This window comes from Rhinichthys klamathensis, unplaced genomic scaffold (assembly GCF_029890125.1).
Source record: "Rhinichthys klamathensis goyatoka isolate OS25496 unplaced genomic scaffold, OSU_Roscu_1.1 h1tg000023l_1, whole genome shotgun sequence".
Classification (NCBI taxonomy): domain Eukaryota; kingdom Metazoa; phylum Chordata; class Actinopteri; order Cypriniformes; family Leuciscidae; genus Rhinichthys; species Rhinichthys klamathensis.
The window spans coordinates 782,617-803,469 of NW_026606574.1; the positions used below are offsets into that span (position 1 = coordinate 782,617).

General features: G+C 42.0%; 1 protein-coding gene across 1 annotated transcript; it reads left to right on the forward strand.

Moving 5' to 3' along the window:
- The first annotated feature begins 240 nt into the window (after positions 1–240).
- Positions 241–2,825, forward strand: id4 (inhibitor of DNA binding 4). The gene is made up of 3 exons (XM_056242829.1): positions 241–836; positions 1,315–1,373; positions 2,493–2,825. The coding sequence occupies exons 1-2, from the start codon at positions 504–506 to the stop codon at positions 1,357–1,359; spliced, it is 378 nt and encodes a 125-aa protein (XP_056098804.1). The 5' UTR covers positions 241–503; the 3' UTR covers positions 1,360–1,373; positions 2,493–2,825.
- The last annotated feature ends 18,028 nt before the right edge of the window (positions 2,826–20,853 follow it).

The window sequence follows — 20,853 nt, forward strand, 5'->3', positions numbered from 1 at the left end:
ATGTAGGCAAACAATGAAATTATGTTTGTTCATTATCAGCGAAGAAACATTTTTTGTATCTTTTTCATTATCTCTGTTTTGGAAACACACATACATAAATCCACACGCGGACACACCCACACCCACACACACACACACACACACACACAGGTTTCACTCAGCAGCCTCTTATGTGCGCTCGAGCCCCTCCGCAGTTACAGGTCGCGCGCTGCTCCATCATCACGGGAGCTCGTGACTGACCGGTTTCTCCTCGCGCAGTGACTGTCAAAGCTCGAGCGGGTGGCGCCTCCCCTTTTCCTCTATATATGACCAGCCTCAACTCCTCCGCTGTCTCACACAGTGCGTTCACACTCGGAGAGGAGATGTGGTCAGGATAGAACTGCTCTTCTTTTCTTGCGTGCACTAAATTGCGTTTTTACACGAAACCTCTTGTTGCGTCCCGCGCACGTTTGTTGTTTTCGTTCCCCTTTCTCGTTTAGCTCTTTGTGGTTTTATTTATTAAAATGAAGGCCAGCGCACCGGTTCGCCCTCACAAGGTTTCTTCTGGCTGCAGTCAGCTCCCCTTGCGTTATTTGACGGAGCGCAGCCGATGCAAAATGGAAGAGGAGGATCTTTTTTGTCTGCAGTACGACATGAACGACTGCTACAGCCGACTCAAGCGCCTGGTGCCCACTATTCCGCAGGATAAGAAAGTCAGTAAAGTGGAGATCCTCCAGCATGTCATTGACTATATCCTGGACCTGCAGCTGGCGTTGGAGACGCACCCGTCTCTCCTAAAACAGACGAGCCCACCCGCCTCCACACGGACCCCTCTCACACAGATCAACACAGAGCAGGTAAGCAGGACCCGAAACATTTACTTAAAGACTGTGCTGATAATGGCAATAAAGGCACTGATAAAGGCTCGGTAGCCTCATTACGCACGGAAGTGACAATAGTGTGTTTCTAACTGCACCAAACCACATAAGATGCTGTAGACCAGACTGCTGGAGGCCTGTTTCCTTGTTCTTTGCCAAAATGGTAAAACAATTGAATGTCTTTTTAGTGTTCAATTTTGTTCATCTATCTAATCTTATTTATAGCCTTCATGTATAATATATATCATCTTAGAGATATGTATGCATATTGTATTACATCTAAATCTTTGCATGTGTGTGTAAATATATGTATATTTATGATATATGATCTCCTCTATGATCATTATCATTTTAATTGACTCCATGTACAATAGCTTACTGATGGTTATTGTGGCCCTCATGTCACCTCACCATTATCCGCAGTAAGAATGAACGCACCTGTTTCCTTTGCTTTCAGAGGACGACGGGTGTCAATAAGGAGGACTCGATTTTGTGTCGCTGAAATGTTGCACACCGGTGAGTACATAAAAGTTCAATATGAAATATTCTCAAAGGGGCTCATTTCACGTCTCATGTGTGGTTACGTATAATAATTCTTCCGATACACTAGGGAATTCTCACTGGGTCTAAAGAGAATCGGTTCTATTCGTAGTCCTGCATTTGGTTTTCAAATCATGAATATACCTTGTATTTATTTTTATGATTTCCCATCATTATCACACGTTCCTTTACTTTTAAAACAGGACTCCTGAATTTACACTAATTATATCATTACCATTTTTTTTTTTAAACAAAATAATTTCAAATGTAGAATTTTGTTGTCAAAATATTTCCACATTTTTGTTGCTAAATCAGTTGCTATTTTGACACTTTCTTTTTGATGCAACAAAGCGCCTGCATTAAAATACACCAAGTATTTGAATCGTCCCGCATTAAGACTATTTCAGGCAAGCTTGGACACATGAATGCAGCAGCGGGAACAGCCACAAAAATGCTTTTCATTACCCAGAATCCACAGCTAAAGAACAGGGCTGAACTGTCAGGATAATTGGGTAACAGACTTCTAACGCAGCTGCAATGGCCATTATTAATAGAGTCATGACAGTAAAAACCTCATAGATGGAAGTTATTACCATAATATTCCTGTTAGTATGAATGCTGTTTTTTGTGACAGTCTGTCTGGACTGTAACTCTGGCAGCCGCTCGAACCCAGCTGTACGTTACGCAATATCTGTCCATCTTGTGGTGGTCTTGCTAACAGGGGGGTTTGTTGGTAGCTTCAGACTGAAGCGTCAGGGACGTTTGGCCTGCAGCTGTGTGTTGGAGCGGGTGCATATGTGTGTGTGTGTGTGTGTGTGTGTGTGTGTGTGTGTGTGTGTGTGTGTGTGTGTGTGTGTGTGTGTGTGTGTGTGTGTGTGTGTGTGTGTGTGTGTGTGTGTGTGTGTGTGTGTGTGTGTGTGTGTGTGTGTGTGTGTGTGTGAGGTTAGCGGTCCGGGCCCCGTGTAGCACTGCGCTTGTTGTTTGACCTGGTTTGTTTTGGGTTGTTGATCAAGCATGCCCTCTGTTTTGTCGGTGGCGCCAGTCAGTCTGGAGCACACAGTTCACACACCCCTTCTATTCATTCCTCTCTCACAGGTGTGCACTGAACCCATCCAAAGCCAAGCCCAGCTTCACCAGGGAATCCAACACACACCAGGCCCAATCGCAGGGGAGCAGCACTGAAACTAATAGCTACTAAATCATAATATGTAAACATTTTAACGTCAGCTGTCAAAGATGCGGTGAAGCCAGCCAGATTTCTCCTGTGCCCATTCTGTTCTCTCTCAGGGGGGGAAATGCTGAATTTGGACAGAGAGTCCCCCCACCCCCCTCTCCCTCCCTTTCACACCACTGAAATTTTAATTTGAACAAGACACCTCAGATTTAAAAAAGAAAAGAAGAAAAAACCTGCATCTAATTTTACTAAAACCATCAGACTGTAAAGCTTTATGACTCAAAATGAAAATGTAAACATCTGACATCTATCGTCAGGTGATTTGTGCTGAACAGGGATTTCCCTGCTGTTTAATATTGTAAAGAACTACGATAAGTGTTGACTTAAATAATGCTGTACATAACAACGAGGATGTTCTATAAATGTACGTGTAAGAGAATATATGTTCAACCAGCTGATTGTAATTATTCTAAAATATTTTTTATCGAAAATGTTTCGTTCTGTAAATATTGTGTTTTCACATAAGTGTAGTGAATGATTACATGATGTTCTGCTAATAAAGGTCTCACATCATAAACGGATTTGCTTGTGCTCGGTTTTCTGTGCATTAAATCAGCTGTGAGCCGCAATTACTAAAAGCATACATTAAACTGTTATTGGATTCCTGTGGTAGAAACTGTTTCATTTAAATCAGTTAACATCACTTTAGCGCTGCTTTGCTGAAGGCATGGGATGTTATTATATTCCAATTTATAGAATACATTATTTGAAATGAAAACATTTCTAAACAATAACTCACGCATAAGAGAAAGGCATTTACAAAACCCTGTTTTGAATACAAATTGTACACAATGGAAAATAATTTCATAGCATGCATAATTCAGGCCTAAATGTGTGCAGATATTGTCCTGTTCTACTATTATTCCATTAGGTGAACATCTCAAATTGCTGCTTTATGTGTGATCTTTTGAGAACCTTTTCATTTCTAATTCAAGTTGGCCCTTTTTGCCAACGGAAACATTATTTTTAAAATAGTTTTATACATCGTAAAAAGTATAGTAACCTGCAATTGTTACGGTAAAGAGATATTTCTACCTGATCTTTGTTTTAAATGAGTTGGTGTAACCTAATATATTTCGGTTAATTCGGTAATTTTAAATAGCATTTTTTTTTTTATTGGGTTAAAATCAATTAATTTAGATGAAGCACATTTTTAGGTTACCTTTTTTCCCCTTAGCGTATCACTTAAAGTCTCAGTTCATGTGATTGTATTCATAATGTAACCACAGTGGATAAAATAGATCATCTTTGAGGGAATGAAAAATGTCTTCAACAAGACTGTCATTTATTTCGGCTTTTTCTCTCTCTGTCCTGGATCTGGTGTTCTGTTGTTTGTTATTTCTTGCTTGCAAACAAAAAGATTCAAATTTTTTTTAGACTTCAGACATCACTTAAGGTACTGTATGGCGGCCTTCACTGTTAGAACACGGATACTCACAGGAATCCCCAAAAAACATGGTGATAAATTGACAAAAATATTATGCTCTAATGTCTAATATTATATTAGAGATAAAATGATCTGACTATTTTGTCAGTTTAGAAAAACTGCAATAGAAAAACAATACCAGCTCATCTTTTTATTTGAATATTCCAACCAGAGAGAATTACATTGAAAATCTTTAATAAAAATGAAACCAGATTTTTTTTCCCTTTTATTGCATTGTTCATTGTTTATCTGTGGACTCTTACGCTCGAGCCTGCAGTCTCTTCTCTGATTGTGCCCCCTAATGGACTGATTTATTCTAGAGTAGATTATGCAAAAAAACAATAAGACAGTTCAACCAAATATGCAGATTCTGCAGGTTATTCTACGTTTTTATCTCTGCTAACATTGTTTGCATAGTAAAATCAATTCCGACAAAAGAAAACCTCAAGCGTTTTTTGCACGGTGAGCAAATCCCCCTTTTCTCTCTTTATCCCTCTCAAGGTTAAAAACAACGGAGCCCGGAGATGTCCGTGGGATGCTGTAGATACCGCCTGCAGATTTGCAGCGTCTCCCAGCATGCTCTGGGGGTCACAGCGTCACATGTTCTCAGATTCTCAGGTTTTGTGGTTCTCAGCTATTTCAGCCTCACCCAAATGAAAAATTCCAAAAGAGCAAGGGAATATGCTATACCGCGCACACTAATAGAGGCTCCTGAGGGCCCCTCATTCCCAGCAGGTACAAAATGCACCTGTGTTGCTACTACACACAAATTCAACTTACTGCAATGTTGTTCAGGTGTAGCACAAAGTACCAACACAATGGAAACAGGCACTCCTCCCCGAGCTGTCAATCATCTGGTCTGTGATCAGCTGATTCTAGTCAATTAAACAGATTAATTCAATTAATATTCCGGAATATTTTGTGAAAACATCACAACATTGCTCGCTTCCTTTTTTTTCCACTTAAACAGTAATCATTTTGATCGTCATAGTACTTTCCATAATCGTTTTCCACCAGCAAGTGGGAAAGCGTGTTTATAAGTCTGCATTGCTCTGTTTGTTTGATTGGTGGCGTCTTGTCTGGCTCTAAGCAGTGAAGAGGGAACTGTGGAAAATGATCACATCCTGTTTGATAAGAAAAGGCCTCCGTGTAGCGTTGGTCAAACTCAACAGAGCAGCAGTCAAACAAGGATCAGTGGTCTGGAAATGTTTTCGGCCAACAGTGTTATTATCAAAACAAGCAGCTTGGGCTTCTGTTGTAAAGTCGGGATTGTTTGAACAGGTGTGAGACAGTATGACATTGTGTGTGCGCGTGTGGGTAAATGTGTGTGTGTGCGCATCTGTCTGTTTCAAACTGTATTCAATAATAAAAGTCATTATTTGAAAAACAGCAGGCCAGTTTGGACAGTAATAGATATAAGATCAATATTTTTAAGATTCTTTATGTAATTAACGTTCGGACACGCTCGACTGGATTGATGTTGCTCATGATCTTAAAAAATATTACATCTAAAAGCTTAAATGTTTTTTCCGATATAACATGATCTATCTATCTATCTATCTATCTATCTATCTATCTATCTATCTATCTATCTATCTATCTATCTATCTATCTATCTATCTATCTATCTATCTATCTATCTATCTATCTATCTATCTATCTATCTATAATTTTTTAAAAGACATATACTTTTATTCAGCAAAGATGCATTTAATTATCATTTATAATGTTAAAAAATATTTATATTTCAAATAAATTATATTTTTCAACTTACTATGAATCCTTAAAAAAGTATTGTAAAAAAAAGGCAGCACAGTCACCATAATTATTTCTTGTGCATGAAATCAGAATGATGAAAAAATGGCTGATAAAAAAATAAGATTTGCCATCATTTTAAAAGGTTTCACTAAATTACAGTTTGTATATTATGAAAGTGATTATTTTGTAATGTTTAATTATTTGCTTATTTTTAAAAAAGATAATGAAGCAAACGTTGGAACTATTTACAAAAGCTGTTTAACAAGCATCTCAGCATGAACATCTTGAAGAGAAGGAAAATGTCCAGAGCTTTCAAGGCTGTAAACAATAGTTTGATAGATATACTGCTATTCTAAATGGCAAACAGTAATAATAAATATTAAAAGCATGGTGTGTCCAAACTTTATTTGGTTGTAAATACAGCATTATATCTAGACATCAGTGCCTCCCATTTTTGGTACCCGCAATTTGACCAGTCATTTAAACAGTTAGCACCCCCTTTTGCATTAAAGCAGCCTATCAAGACTAAAAACACAATCTAGTCCTATACGATTTTCCTCTCAACCATGAACATTTAGTCTTCATTTTATGGTCATCAAGGGGCTTGATTCCCTCTCCTCCAGCTTCCTTGACCCCCCACAGAGAGAAATGGACAGGGAGAGATGGAGCGAGGGAGCGAGGGAGCAGAACACGCCGGGTCCTGAACAGCACCTGATTACAGGCTAATAGCCTCAGAGTGATTGAACATCTCAGGCTTCTGGCTAATTGGTGCTATTTAAAGTAGCTATTAGCACACAATGGCAGTCACTCACTCATAAACAAAGACAAGATCTGGCCCCTGAAAATATGGCAAGATGGAAAGGTGATTTACATTTGGAAAGATTAGAATACCGATTTACCGGCATTGAAGTATAACTAACAAAAATAAACAATACTTGTTAAAAAAATAATGTTTTTTTTTAGGAGTGTGGTAATAGCTCAGCTCTTACAGATAGATCTATATATCTATCTTTCAGATTTATTTTAATAAATTAACTTTTATATTTAAATTGTAATAAAGTATTTATAGTTTATGTGTTTTTGTAGCAAAATCTTTAGTTCCTTGCTCTGAAAAATAACTACATATATACATGTACATTTATATAAGTTATTTTTGTTATATTCATTGTATTTAGTTGAATTAATGTTTCATGAATTGACATTAATTGATATCTTTATTGGTTTTGTGGCAGATACACCTGACTGATGAAACTCACACACACACACACACACACACACACACACACACACACACACACACATACCTACTTAACCACAATGTGAGGACGTATGACTGGGAACCCTACCTTTAGGGACACCCCTTTCTGAAGGGTCTAGAGACAAAAGAAAGACATGACTGCACTTCTGGAGAAGCTGTCATCACACTTATCACTTGATTTTATTAATAAAAGTCTTCCTTAAAGACCTGACATTTTGCCTTCACTTTAGGGACAGTATTTTTTATGTCCATTTTGGGGACATTAAACACAAACTCTGATCAAGTCATACTTTGAGGACCATGGTGATACACAGACTCTGGTTAAGTCATACTTTGAGGACCATGGTGATACACAGATTCTGGTAAAGGTATAATATCAGGACTTTGTTGAGATGGTATATATTTAGTGAGTAAACAGTTTTTTATTTTTATTTTTATTTCGTCAAGATCACAGAAAATGGGTAGCCAACATTTTTGTCTGATTTGTAGCTTGAGATGAAGTGTCCTTCACTGCTCAGTTGGGGAATGACAATTAACATTCAGAAATATTATTCATTTGACTGTATTTGATTGATTGACTATCAGAGAGAACCAAAGATGGAACTGAAGACAATAGTGTCATTATTCAGCTCAATTCTATTTCAACTGTAAAACAGCTCTACAGAAGTCATTTAATAATTGCTGAAATTTTACAAGTTATGTGCCTGAAGTAGAGGTCAGCACAGGCTTTAAACTTAAGCCCAAACCCGGCCCGTACCCGAAATCATTTAACCTGACCCGAACATTACGGTTATATTTTAAGCCTGAGCCCGACCCAAACCCGAGGTCCGTTTCTCAGTAAATTGCTTTTTTTTTGTGCAATATGCTGTATTTTATGATTGCTTGCCACGATAATTAAAAAAATAAGCTACATGTACAAACACCGTTTCACCAAGGCACATCGGCCCCTCATCAGTCAGCACACAAGAAAAAAAAGAGAAAAAGCACAGAACTTACTAATTACGAAACTTTGATGAGGTTGAAAAGGTGAAACAGTCATAAATTCCCCTGGAACCCAAACATTAAACTTCATAAAGTTTGCGCAGTTGCACAACTATTTACACAAATATAGCCTATCCTTCTCAGTCCGAGTTATGAATGAAGGGAACAGCATCGCGAGCTGATGTTTCAGCGCATCCTCTGACTGCGTGTTGTGACTGAAATTGTGTGTGCGGGAGCACATGCACAAAAAAGTTTTGTAAAATGATATATGATAAAATAAAAATGATTCATATATCATTTTACAAAATTGTTTTGTTTGTTATTTCGATCACATCACAATCAGAGGAGGACGGCTGAAACTGCACACATCTACTTTCTCTCTCGCGTGATCGTATAATTACGATCACAACACAGCAAGCAGCCGAGCACACGGCACGCAAACTAATATATATATATATAGCCTAAATAGTTTTTCTAAGACCACGGCCTGCATCCCTCTAGTTAATTTAGCATCGACTGCAAAATAATCATTATCACAAAAACATCTTGAGTCTTTGGCTACTCACTGGTAGCCTGGTTCTACCAGACTCTCGTACATTTCATTTGTACAGAGAGTCTGGCCTCGCTCCATTGAGAAACGTTTACTTCCTTGTAGGCGGGTTCTCTGTTAAAGTTCAAAACTATTGGATCTGCCCAGCGTCACTCAGGATCTGCCATAGCCAATCGCTAACGTGTGGTCGTGACGTATGTCATGCGCCGTAACCGGCTGGAAACAACAAGTCCGAATTCCATATTCATAAATCTAAATATCTAAATGCTAAACCTCTCTTTCTTATATTTGTGAAAGAATTTTAAAAATACCTCTTTTCAATTAAGTTGTCTGAGAACAAAAAAAGCCTTAAAAACATTAACTGTTTGTAATTATTTTCCTTTTTCAGTGTCATGTAATTCTCTTAACTTGTTCATGTTTATTTTATATTATCCTCCTACTGTTTTATTTTTGTTTTGTTTTTATTATTATTTTTTGTTTGTTTTTGTATTATGTTTTCTGTTATTACTTGTGTATTGTTTTAAGCAATAAAAAAACAAGTCCGAATGATCAGAGGATTATGTTTAGAATAAGATGTCTGTCAACGAGAGCTGCATGTTTTGTTCATCGAATTTAAGAGTTCAAGGAACAATTCTAAATTCTAAATGTTTATTTGACACTAAGGACAGTGATGTATTCAGTCAACTGTCGAAGCTGGGTGTAATCATTAACAATACGCCGCTGCGGTCGTTTCGGATCTGCCGCAAATGCTGTACAGTGATCATCGTGCACGCCGAGCTGCCCAGCACCAACTCCTAACCTTTCTGCCTCCCTCACTTGGTCCTCCATTAGTGCAACAAGAGGAGACGACAACAACTATCGGCTTTGCATCCTATCGTTCGCCTTAGCTAACTCATTCACCACTAGCGGAGTGAGCTGGAAAATTAAACTTTTCCCGAACCCCTTGGGGAGGAGGGCCACAACATCATGGCCACCAACAACACTTAGCAAACATTGATCTTGCTCCGGCTTTAACTTCTGGATATTCGGCAGTTTTGCAACAACGGACCGAATAGATTTTCTCACGTCTTTCTCCGCTGCCATTACTGAACTCCAACTCAAACTGACGCGCTACATCAACGTCATCGTTCTCAGCCACTCCCTCTGTTCGCTGATTGGACCGGTAAAAAAATTATTTCTGGAAACCAAAGTCTACAGCACAATCCCAGACGTAGTACTGAAGGAAAATAAAATTGAGCGGAAGTGCGTAGGAGGGCGGAGCCAGGCTAACTCACTGGGGCTTTAACACATTAGTCATGTTCTTCTGTAAAGTGTAGTAATTGTCCAAAAAACAAACAAAAAAAACACACACTTCAATTAAATGACTCTTTGGGGACTTGATAGACACACACACACTCCGATTAAATGACTCTTTGGGGACTTGAGAGACACACACACTCCGATTAAATGACTCTTTGGGGACTTGAGAGACACACACACTCCGATTAAATGACTCTTTGGGGACTTGAGAGACACACACACTCCGATTAAATGATTCTTTGGGGACTTGAGAGACACACACACACTCCGATTAAATGACTCTTTGGGGACTTGAGAGACACACACACTCCGATTAAATGACTCTTTGGGGACTTGAGAGACACACACACACTCCGATTAAATGACTCTTTGGGGACTTGAGAGACACACACACTCCGATTAAATGACTCTTTGGGGACTTGAGAGACACACACACACACTCCGATTAAATGACTCTTTGGGGACTTGAGAGACACACACACACACTCTGATTAAATGATTCTTTGGGGACTTGAGAGACACACACACTCCGATTAAATGACTCTTTGGGGACTTGAGAGACACACACACACACACACACACTCCGATTAAATGACTCTTTGGGGACTTGAGAGACACACACACTCCGATTAAATGACTCTTTGGGGACTTGAGAGACACACACACTCCGATTAAATGACTCTTTCGGGACTTGAGAGACACACACTCCAAGTAAATGACTCTTTGGGGACTTGAGAGACACACACACTCCGATTAAATGACTCTTTGGGGACTCGAGTGACACACACTCCAATTAAATGACTCTTTAATATTAACAGTCTTGAACACATTGTGTTGAAAGTACACATTGCAGTTAATGACAGAAATTCAAAAACATAAAAAAAAAAAAAAAGAACAATGAAAAATCAATTAACTTGGAGGTGGGAATGATTCTCAGTGCACAACCATCCTCGATATTTCCTCCATCCACCCATCAAAATCTCTACCTCCTCCTTTACCTTCACTCCTCCCTCTTTACCTTCACTCCTCCCTCTTTTCAACCTCTTTACCTTCACTCCTCCCTCTTTTCCATCCTCTTTACCTTCACTCCTCCCCATTTTCTCCCTCTTTACCTTCACTCCTCCCTCTTTTCCATCCTCTTTACCTTCACTCCTCCCCCATTTTCTCCCTCTTTACCTTCACTCCTCCCTCTTTTCCATCCTCTTTACCTTCACTCCTCCCTCTTTTCTCCCTCTTTACCTTCACTCCTCCCTCTTTTCCATCCTCTTTACCTTCACTCCTCCCCCATTTTCTCCCTCTTTACCTTCACTCCTCCCTCTTTTCCATCCTCTTTACCTTCACTCCTCCCTCTTTTCTCCCTCTTTACCTTCACTCCTCCCTCTTTTCCATCCTCTTTACCTTCACTCCTCCCCCATTTTCTCCCTCTTTACCTTCAATCCTCCCTCTTTTCCATCCTCTTTACCTTTACTCCTCCCTCTTTTCAACCTGTTTACCTTCACTCCTCCCTCTTTTCAACCTGTTTACCTTCACTCCTCCCTCTTTTCCATCCTCTTTACCTTCACTCCTCCCCATTTTCTCCCTCTTTACCTTCACTCCTCCCTCTTTCATCCTTTACATTAGCTGTGTTGGACATGGGCTGTGGCTGGATGTAACCGATCGGTGAGAGTTGCCGTGTGGAGGCGGGAGGAGCTGAAAACTGAGACGTGAGTTTGACTCTTTCTGCTTCCCGTAGTGACGCTTGCGCTGTGTTTGCATACTTTACCACAGCTGAAGTGGAATAAATGCATTATTTGCCAAATACACCGATATTTCAGAGACATTTTGATTCAATACATGTACTGCTTAATACAGCGTCTGTTTGTACAAGAATATAGTTCAACATAAGCCTAAATCCCAATGAAGTGGGGTCTACATTGTATCAGTTTTATTTTGATAACCATGACAATATAACATCGCGACTACATGAAAAGAGCTTTCACTGTTATAAAAAACAGATTTGTGCGGTGGATTCGGCAAATCGTGGATCAGTTGTGTCGTCATCAGAGCTCGTGAGTCGCTCTGGAGAAACTGCTCTGGCTGAGTCCTGCTCTCGAATCGCTCTCGCCGTACTCTGAGACCATACGTCACAGTCACGGGGCGTCGCTGTCTGAAGCCGTACACAAGCTCTAACCGTCATGCACTGCTCAAGTCAGCCGTCTGTGCAGCGCTGTCCAACAAGTTCAACAAGCATAAAGCTCTCCTCCCTCTTTACATCATCTTTATATTCTCCTCCCTCTTTACATCCCCTTTACATTCTCCTCCCTCTTTACATCTTTTACATTCTCTCCTCCCTCTTTACATCCCCTTTACATTCTCTCCTCCCTCTTCACATCCCCTTTACATTCTCTCCTCCCTCTTTACATCCCCTTTACATTCTCTCCTCCCTCTTCACATCCCCTTTACATTCTCTCCTCCCTCTTTACATTCTTTCCCCCCTCTTTACATTCTCTCCTCCCTCTTTACATCCTCTTTACATTCTCTCCTCCCTCTTTAAATTCTCTCCTCCCTCTTTACATCCTCTTTATATTATCTCCTCCCTCTTTACATTCTCTCCTCCCTCTTTACATTCTCTTCTCCCTCTTTACATTCTCTCCTCCCTCTTTACATTCTCTCCTCCCTCTTTACATTCTCTCCTCCCTCTTTACATTCTCTCCTCCCTCTTTACATTCTCTCCTCCCTCTTTACATTCATTCTCTCCTCCCTCTTTACATCCTCTTTACATTCTCTCCTCCCTCTTTACATTCTCTCCTCCCTCTTTACATCCTCTTTATATTCTCTCCTCCCTCTTTACATTCTCTTCTCCCTCTTTACATTCTCTCCTCCCTCTTTACATTCTCTCCTCCCTCTTTACATTATCTCCTCCCTCTTTACATTCTCTCCTCCCTCTTTACATCCCCTTTACATTCTCATCCCTCTTTACATCCTCTTCTCCCTCTTTACATTCTCTCCTCCCTCTTTACATCCCCTTTACATTCTCTCCTCCCTCTTTACATCCTCTCCTCCCTCTTTACATTCTCTTTATATTCTCTCCTCCCTCTTTACATTCTCTCCTCCCTCTTTACATTCTCTTTATATTATCTCCTCCCTCTTTACATTCTCTCCTCCCTCTTTACATTCTCTTCTCCCTCTTTACATTCTCTCCTCCCTCTTTACATTCTCTCCTCCCTCTTTACATTCTCTCCTCCCTCTTTACATTCTCTCCTCCCTCTTTACATTCTCTCCTCCCTCTTTACATCCCCTTTACATTCTCATCCCCCTTTACATTCTCTCCTCCCTCTTTACATTCTCTCCTCCCTCTTTACATTCATTCTCTCCTCCCTCTTTACATCCTCTTTACATTATCTCCTCCCTCTTTACATTCTCTCCTCCCTCTTTACATTCTCTTCTCCCTCTTTACATTCTCTCCCCCCTCTTTACATTCTCTCCTCCCTCTTTACATTCTCTCCTCCCTCTTTACATTCTCTCCTCCCTCTTTACATTCTCTCCTCCCTCTTTACATCCCCTTTACATTCTCTCCTCCCTCTTTACATTCTCTTCTCCCTCTTTACATTCTCTCCTCCCTCTTTACATTCTCTCCTCCCTCTTTACATCCTCTTTACATTCTCTCCTCCCTCTTTACATCCTCTTTACATTCTCTCCTCCCTCTTTACGTTCCCTCCTCCCTCTTTACATTCTCTCCTCCCTCTTTACATCCTCTTTATATTATCTCCTCCCTCTTTACATTCTCTCCTCCCGCTTTACATTCTCTTCTCCCTCTTTACATTCTCTCCTCCCTCTTTACATTCTCTCCTCCCTCTTTACATTCTCTCCTCCCTCTTTACATCCCCTTTACATTCTCATCCCTCTTTACATCCTCTTCTCCCTCTTTACATTCTCTCCTCCCTCTTTACATCCCCTTTACATTCTCTCCTCCCTCTTTACATTCTCTTCTCCCTCTTTACATTCTCTCCTCCCTCTTCACATCCTCTCCTCCCTCTTTACATCCTCTTTACATTCTCTCCTCCCTCTTTACATCCTCTTTACATTCTCTCCTCCCTCTTTACATTCTCTCCTCCCTCTTTACATCCTTTACATTCTCTCCTCCCTCTTTACAATCTCTCCTCCCTCTTTACATTCTCTCCTCCCTCTTTACATCCCCTTTACATTCTCTCCTCCCTCTTTACATCCCCTTTACATTATCTCCTCCCTCTTTACATTCTCTCCTCCCTCTTTACATTCTCTTCTCCCTCTTTACATTCTCTCCTCCCTCTTTACATCCCCTTTACATTCTCTCCTCCCTCTTTACATCCTTTACATTCTCTCCTCCCTCTTTACATCCTTTACATTCTCTCCTCCCTCTTTACATCCTTTACATTCTCTCCTCCCTCTTTACATTCTCTCCTCCCTCTTTACATCCCCTTTACATTCTCTCCTCCCTCTTTACATTCTCTCCTCCCTCTTTACATCCCCTTTACATTCTCTCCTCCCTCTTTACATTCTCTTCTCTCCTCCCTCTTTACATTCTCTCCTCCCTCTTTACATCCCCTTTACATTCTCTCCTCCCTCTTTACATGCTCTTTACATTCTCTCCTCCCTCTTTACAGTCTCTCCTCCCTCTTTACATCCTTTACATTATCTCCTCCCTCTTTACATTCTCTCCTCCCTCTTTACATTCTCTCCTCCCTCTTTACATCCTTTACATTATCTCCTCCCTCTTTACATTCTCTCCTTCCTCTTTACATTCTCTCCTCCCTCTTTACATCCATTACATTCTCTCCTCCCTCTTTACATTCCCTTTACATTCTCTCCTCCCTCTTTACATCCTTTACATTATCTCCTCCCTCTTTACATTCCCTTTACATTCTCTCCTCCCTCTTTACATCCTTTACATTATCTCCTCCCTCTTTACATTCCCTTTACATTCTCTCCTCCCTCTTTACATCCTTTACATTATCTCCTCCCTCTTTACATTCCCTTTACATTCTCTCCTCCCTCTTTACATTCTCTCCTCCCTCTTTACACCCCCTTTACATTCTCTCCTCCCTCTTTACATCCCCTTTACATTCTCTCCTCCCTCTTTACATCCTCTTTACATTCTCTCCTCCCTCTTTACATCCTCTTTACATTCTCTCCTCCCTCTTTACATCCTCTTTACATTCTCTCCTCTTTACATTCACTCCTCCTCTTTACACCCCCTTTACATTCTCTCCTCCCTCTTTACATCCTCTTTACATTCTCTCCTCCCTCTTTACATCCTCTTTACATTCTCTCCTCCCTCTTTACATCCTCTTTACATTCTCTCTTTACATTCACTCCTCCTCTTTACATCCCCTTTACATTCTCTCCTCCCTCTTTACATTCTCTCCTCCCTCTTTACATCCTCTTTACATTCTCTCCTCTTTACATTCTCTCCTCCCTCTTTACACCCCCTTTACATTCTCTCCTCCCTCTTTACATCCCCTTTACATTCTCTCCTCCCTCTTTACATCCTCTTTACATTCTCTCCTCCCTCTTTACATCCTCTTTACATTCTCTCCTCCCTCTTTACATCCTCTTTACATTCTCTCCTCTTTACATTCACTCCTTCTCTTTACATCCCCTTTACTTTACAGATGTAAAGAGGGAGGAGAATGTAAAGGGGATGTAAAGAGGGAGGAGAATATAAAGATGATGTAAAGAGGGAGGAGAGCTTTATGCTTGTTGAACTTGTTGGACAGCGCTGCACAGACGGCTGACTTGAGCAGTGCATGACGGTTAGAGCTTGTGTACGGCTTCAGACAGCGACGCCCCGTGACTGTGACGTATGGTCTCAGAGTACGGCGAGAGCGATTCGAGAGCAGGACTCAGCCAGAGCACTTTCTCCAGAGCGACTCACGAGCTCTGATGACGACACAACTGATCCACGATTTGCCGAATCCACCGCACAAATCTGTTTTTTATAACAGTGAAAGCTCTTTTCATGTAGTCGCGATGTTATATTGTCATGGTTATCAAAATAAAACTGATACAATGTAGACCCCACTTCATTGGGATTTAGGCTTATGTTGAACTATATTCTTGTACAAACAGACGCTGTATTAAGCAGTACATGTATTGAATCAAAATGTCTCTGAAATATCGGTGTATTTGGCAAATAATGCATTTATTCCACTTCAGCTGTGGTAAAGTATGCAAACACAGCGCAAGCGTCACTACGGGAAGCAGAAAGTGTCAAACTCACGTCTCAGTTTTCAGCTCCTCCCGCCTCCACACGGCAACTCTCACCGATCGGTTACATCCAGCCACAGCCCATGTCCAACACAGCTAATCACTCTTCACTTTATCATCTTTACATTCTCTCCTCCCTCTATAACAGAAATATCAAAAAGTTTAACATGACATTCCATCCAACTTCATTGCAACTGAACAAAGAAAACTGAATAAATGAAATTAGACTATATTACTATCCTCTACTTCTTCATTAGCTTTCTTATACTCTAACTTTTCACTTTATATTCTGTTTCATTCCATCCTCAGAATATTTCTACACCTTTATCCTCATTTCTTTTAATTAAGCTCAATTTCTTACAAAAAGAGCATAATATGCAAAGTGTTGAAGTGTTGATGGCTCCCTACAAACCACCCTTTCTTTTAAGAGTCGTGATCCTGTTCCGCACATAATTTTTCACACCAGTCCATGTTCGCTGCTTCAAAGCTTCTGGCTCTGCGTGAATGCATCTTTCACAGTCTTGCTTACCAGGAACTTTGCATGTCTTGATGAACTTCATCATGTGTCTCTCTACTGCTTTTACCTCACTGTCCTCCCATTTCTTTTTTGGAGCGTGTGAAGAACCTATGAAATAGTTAAAAAGTAAATTCTCATTACAACTAAATCGGTGAGTAAAGACCAAATCAAGATTGTGTCCTCATGTGTTGATTATTTGAATTTGGCTGGATATTGCTGCTTGGAGCTAATTCATGTTTATTTGATTATTGTTGTTTGTGCAGTTTAGAGATTTTTCTTACATTGATCCACCTGTGAAACAGATTGATCAGATTGAACAGGTTGAACAGGTTGATCAGATTGAACAGGTTGAACAGGTCGATCAGTCTCTGCTGGTGCTGTTGTCTGAGATAGGTCACTGTAGTCCTCCTCATCACTTGACATGGAATCACCTTGGGCCTCAAGTTGCTCTAAATAATTAAATGACAATAAAATTAACACTATATTGCTTATACTTAGTATCTGTGACATGATGTGTTTTGCAAATAAGTACAGCACAGATACACACAGACTAAATATACTCATACCATTTGGGTCAATTTCAATGTCATCAAGTTTCTTTCCTTTGTAGTCAGACAGTGTTCCTTTCTCCATGGCCATTAGGACTTTACTCATTTTTGCCAGCTGCAGTGTTCCCTCTGGTAACCGGTAATACTGTCTGTGGATTCTGATATCGTGACCAAGGAAATCAGCCAGTTGGTCTGCTTCATTCTCATCAAGGTTAAGAATTTTAGACATGGTTGCTATGTGTTTCCTGAGCCTAGTTGATGACAGTGCTTCAGGGTTCTTTATGCCACATTCGCAAGCAGCTTTGTTGATGCACTCTCCACCTCTGTAGGCTGACATTGCTCCACATCTGGCAAACATAAAGGGATTCTCTGCTGGAACACCACAAAGCTCCCGCGTTTCAACGAGCAGCTCCATGGCAGAAACCATGGAAGGCTTGAGGAGCACAGGAACCTTTCTGCCTCGTTTACCCCGGATCTCAACTCTTGTGAAGTGCAGACACAGCTTCCTCTCAAACTCAGACAGACAGATGGCAATGTCTTTGTGTAGCTCAGAAGAATCCCTACTTTTAAAAGCTGACAAAAGCATCCGGGATACCTCACCTTCTCTCCTTCGGTTGAACAGGATGACCTGGGACAGTGTGACCTTGGCTAGAGCAGAGTAGCTGTCAGCAGAAGGGCAAGTTCTGAGCTTACTTAGGAGCCCATCGTGTTTCTTTTCAAGATGTGTGTGCAGGACTTTGACATCCTGAGTGAAAGGAATGATCTGTGGTGTGTTCCACTTGGCTTCTTTCAATGTAGTTATAGCACCAGCAGAAATGTACTCATTCCACCTTGCCTGGTGTATTTTCCTGAAGTCTCGGGCGCATTCAGCACGATCATGATCTCCATACATCATGGCATTGCTCTCAACAATGCTACAGACCTTGTTTAAAGAATGCCCAAGTTTGAGAGCTAAAGAAGGAATGCGGTAGGAGTTTTTCTCTTCATTGTAGCCACATAAAACTTTAACAGCTGCTATGACATGTTTGAAGTTTGCTGGTATGAAGAAGTCTACCATTGTTCTCAGTGGGGTAATCTTCCTTGCTTCAAGAAGAAGTCTGCCTACTTCTCTCATCTTCTGTCTGATGTAGTCATGTTTGGTCACATCAGACCCCATCCTGTTGAACATGTGCTCCCCCAGCTGCATGATGCATCTGTCAGTATGAACTACACGCGAAACTTCATCATAGTTCATAAAGGACAGTATTTTCTTGAAACCTTTGCTCACTTCTAAGCCAACTGGTGTGTTTAAAGCACACAGAGATCGAACTCTTTTCCTGCCCTGGGCATCATCCTCTTTAGGTTTAAGGGGACAGTTTTTGATATGCTTCCAAAGGCTATGCTTGTTGTAAAGCCCTTGGCAGTAAATGCAGTGAATAAATTCTTTGGCTCTTTGTCTATTTTTTGGACGGTAGCAGGCAATCATCTCCCCATGTCCTTGTCTCACCACATCTGTGTTGTGGGCAAAGTTGCCCCTTTTTCTAAGGAGGTTTAACTGGACTTGTCTTTCTTTGGAATGTTTTGGAAATGCTATTGCCTTTACAACCCCCACTTCGTTGCGATGGACAAATTCAAGGTGTCTTGCCATTTTTGAATATGGCTTAGAGCAATAAAGGCAATACTGCTTCTTGTTGTACGCCTTGCGTTCCTGCTTTGGTGATGGCATTGACTGAATAAAAGTCTTTTCACCAGACAAAGTGTTTGTCTCTTTAGATTGGCATTTCATCTTTTTTGGTGATGGTGCGGTCATAAATTGATCAGATGAACTACCTGCCTCGTTGGGAGATGTTGGATGTATCAAAGCACTTTTGACCATGTCATGTCCAGAAGAACTACCATCCGATTCATCGGAGCTGATTTTTGGTATGTAGTCAACATCGCTGTAGTCTGTGACATCGCTGTAGTCTGTGTCACAGACGGAACTTCCGGAATACTGAATGAGAGAATTTAACACTTACTCAAGGCAGTGGTTGCTGTAACATTACGTTTCATCATATTGCGGATACTATTATGCAAGCCAATTCATAATTATGCAAAAAAAAATTGCATATAAAGTATCACATGGCAAGTCACATACCTGTCTTTTTCTTGATGGCCTTAAAGAGGATATCTGGAAGAGGATGAATACAAACCAATATAAATGATATATAATTTCATATAATCTATTGTTAGTTCTACCAGTGCAATACACCCCGACCATCCCAATAATTCAGCAAATGAATCTACCCACCTCCCATGAGAGTGTCTCAGACACCTGTGATGAGTGAACCACTGGTGTTGACACAGCACAAGGTGAAGATAAGGGTGGAGCAGGCGAGGATGAGGATGATGAATGCTGCGCATAAGGCGATGAGGGCTTCACAGGCGAGGATGATGAAGGCTGCACAGGCGAGGCTGATGAAGGCTGCACAGGCGAGGCTGATGAAGGCTGCACAGGCGAGGCTGATGAAGGCTGCACAGGCCAGGCTGATGAAGGCTGCCCAGGCGAGGCTGATGAAGGCTGCCCAGGCGAGGCTGATGAAGGCTGCCCAGGTGAGGATGATGAAGGCTGCACAGGCGAGGATGATGAAGGCTGCCCAGGCCAGGCTGATGAAGGCTGCCCAGGCCAGGCTGATGAAGGCTGCCCAGGCGAGGATGATGAAGGCTGCCCAGGCGAGGCTGATGAAGGCTGCACAGGCGAGGATGATGAAGGCTGCCCAGGCGAGGATGATGAAGGCTGCCCAGGCGAGGATGATGAAGGCTGCCCAGGCGAGGATGATGAAGGCTGCCCAGGCGAGGATGATGAAGGCTGCACAGACGAGGCTGATGAAGGCTGCCCAGGCGAGGCTGATGAAGGCTGCCCAGGCGAGGATGATGAAGGCTGCCCAGGCGAGGCTGATGAAGGCTGCACAGGCGAGGCTGATGAAGGCTGCACAGGCGAGGCTGATGAAGGCTGCCCAGGCCAGGCTGATGAAGGCTGCCCAGGCGAGGCTGATGAAGGCTGCCCAGGCGAGGCTGATGAAGGCTGCCCAGGCGAGGCTGATGAAGGCTGCACAGACGAGGCTGATGAAGGCTGCACAGGCGAGGATGATGAAGGCTGCCCAGGCGAGGCTGATGAAGGCTGCACAGGCGAGGCTGATGAAGGCTGCACAGGCGAGGCTGATGAAGGCTGCCCAGGCGAGGCTGATGAAGGCTGCACAGACGAGGCTGATGAAGGCTGCCCAGGCGAGGATGATGAAGGCTGCCCAGGCGAGGCTGATGAAGGCTGCACAGGCGAGGATGATGAAGGCTGCCCAGGCGAGGCTGATGAAGGCTGCCCAGGCGAGGCTGATGAAGGCTGCCCAGGCGAGGCTGATGAAGGCTGCACAGGCGAGGATGATGAAGGCTGCCCAGGCGAGGCTGATGAAGGCTGCCCAGGCGAGGCTGATGAAGGCTGCCCAGGCGAGGCTGATGAAGGCTGCCCAGGTGAGGCTGATGAAGGCTGCACAGGCGAGGCTGATGAAGGCTGCCTAGGCGAGGATGATGAAGGCTGCCCAGGCGAGGCTGATGAAGGCTGCACAGACGAGGCTGATGAAGGCTTCACAGGCGAGGATGATGAAGGCTGCCCAGGCGAGGCTGATGAAGGCTGCACAGGCGAGGATG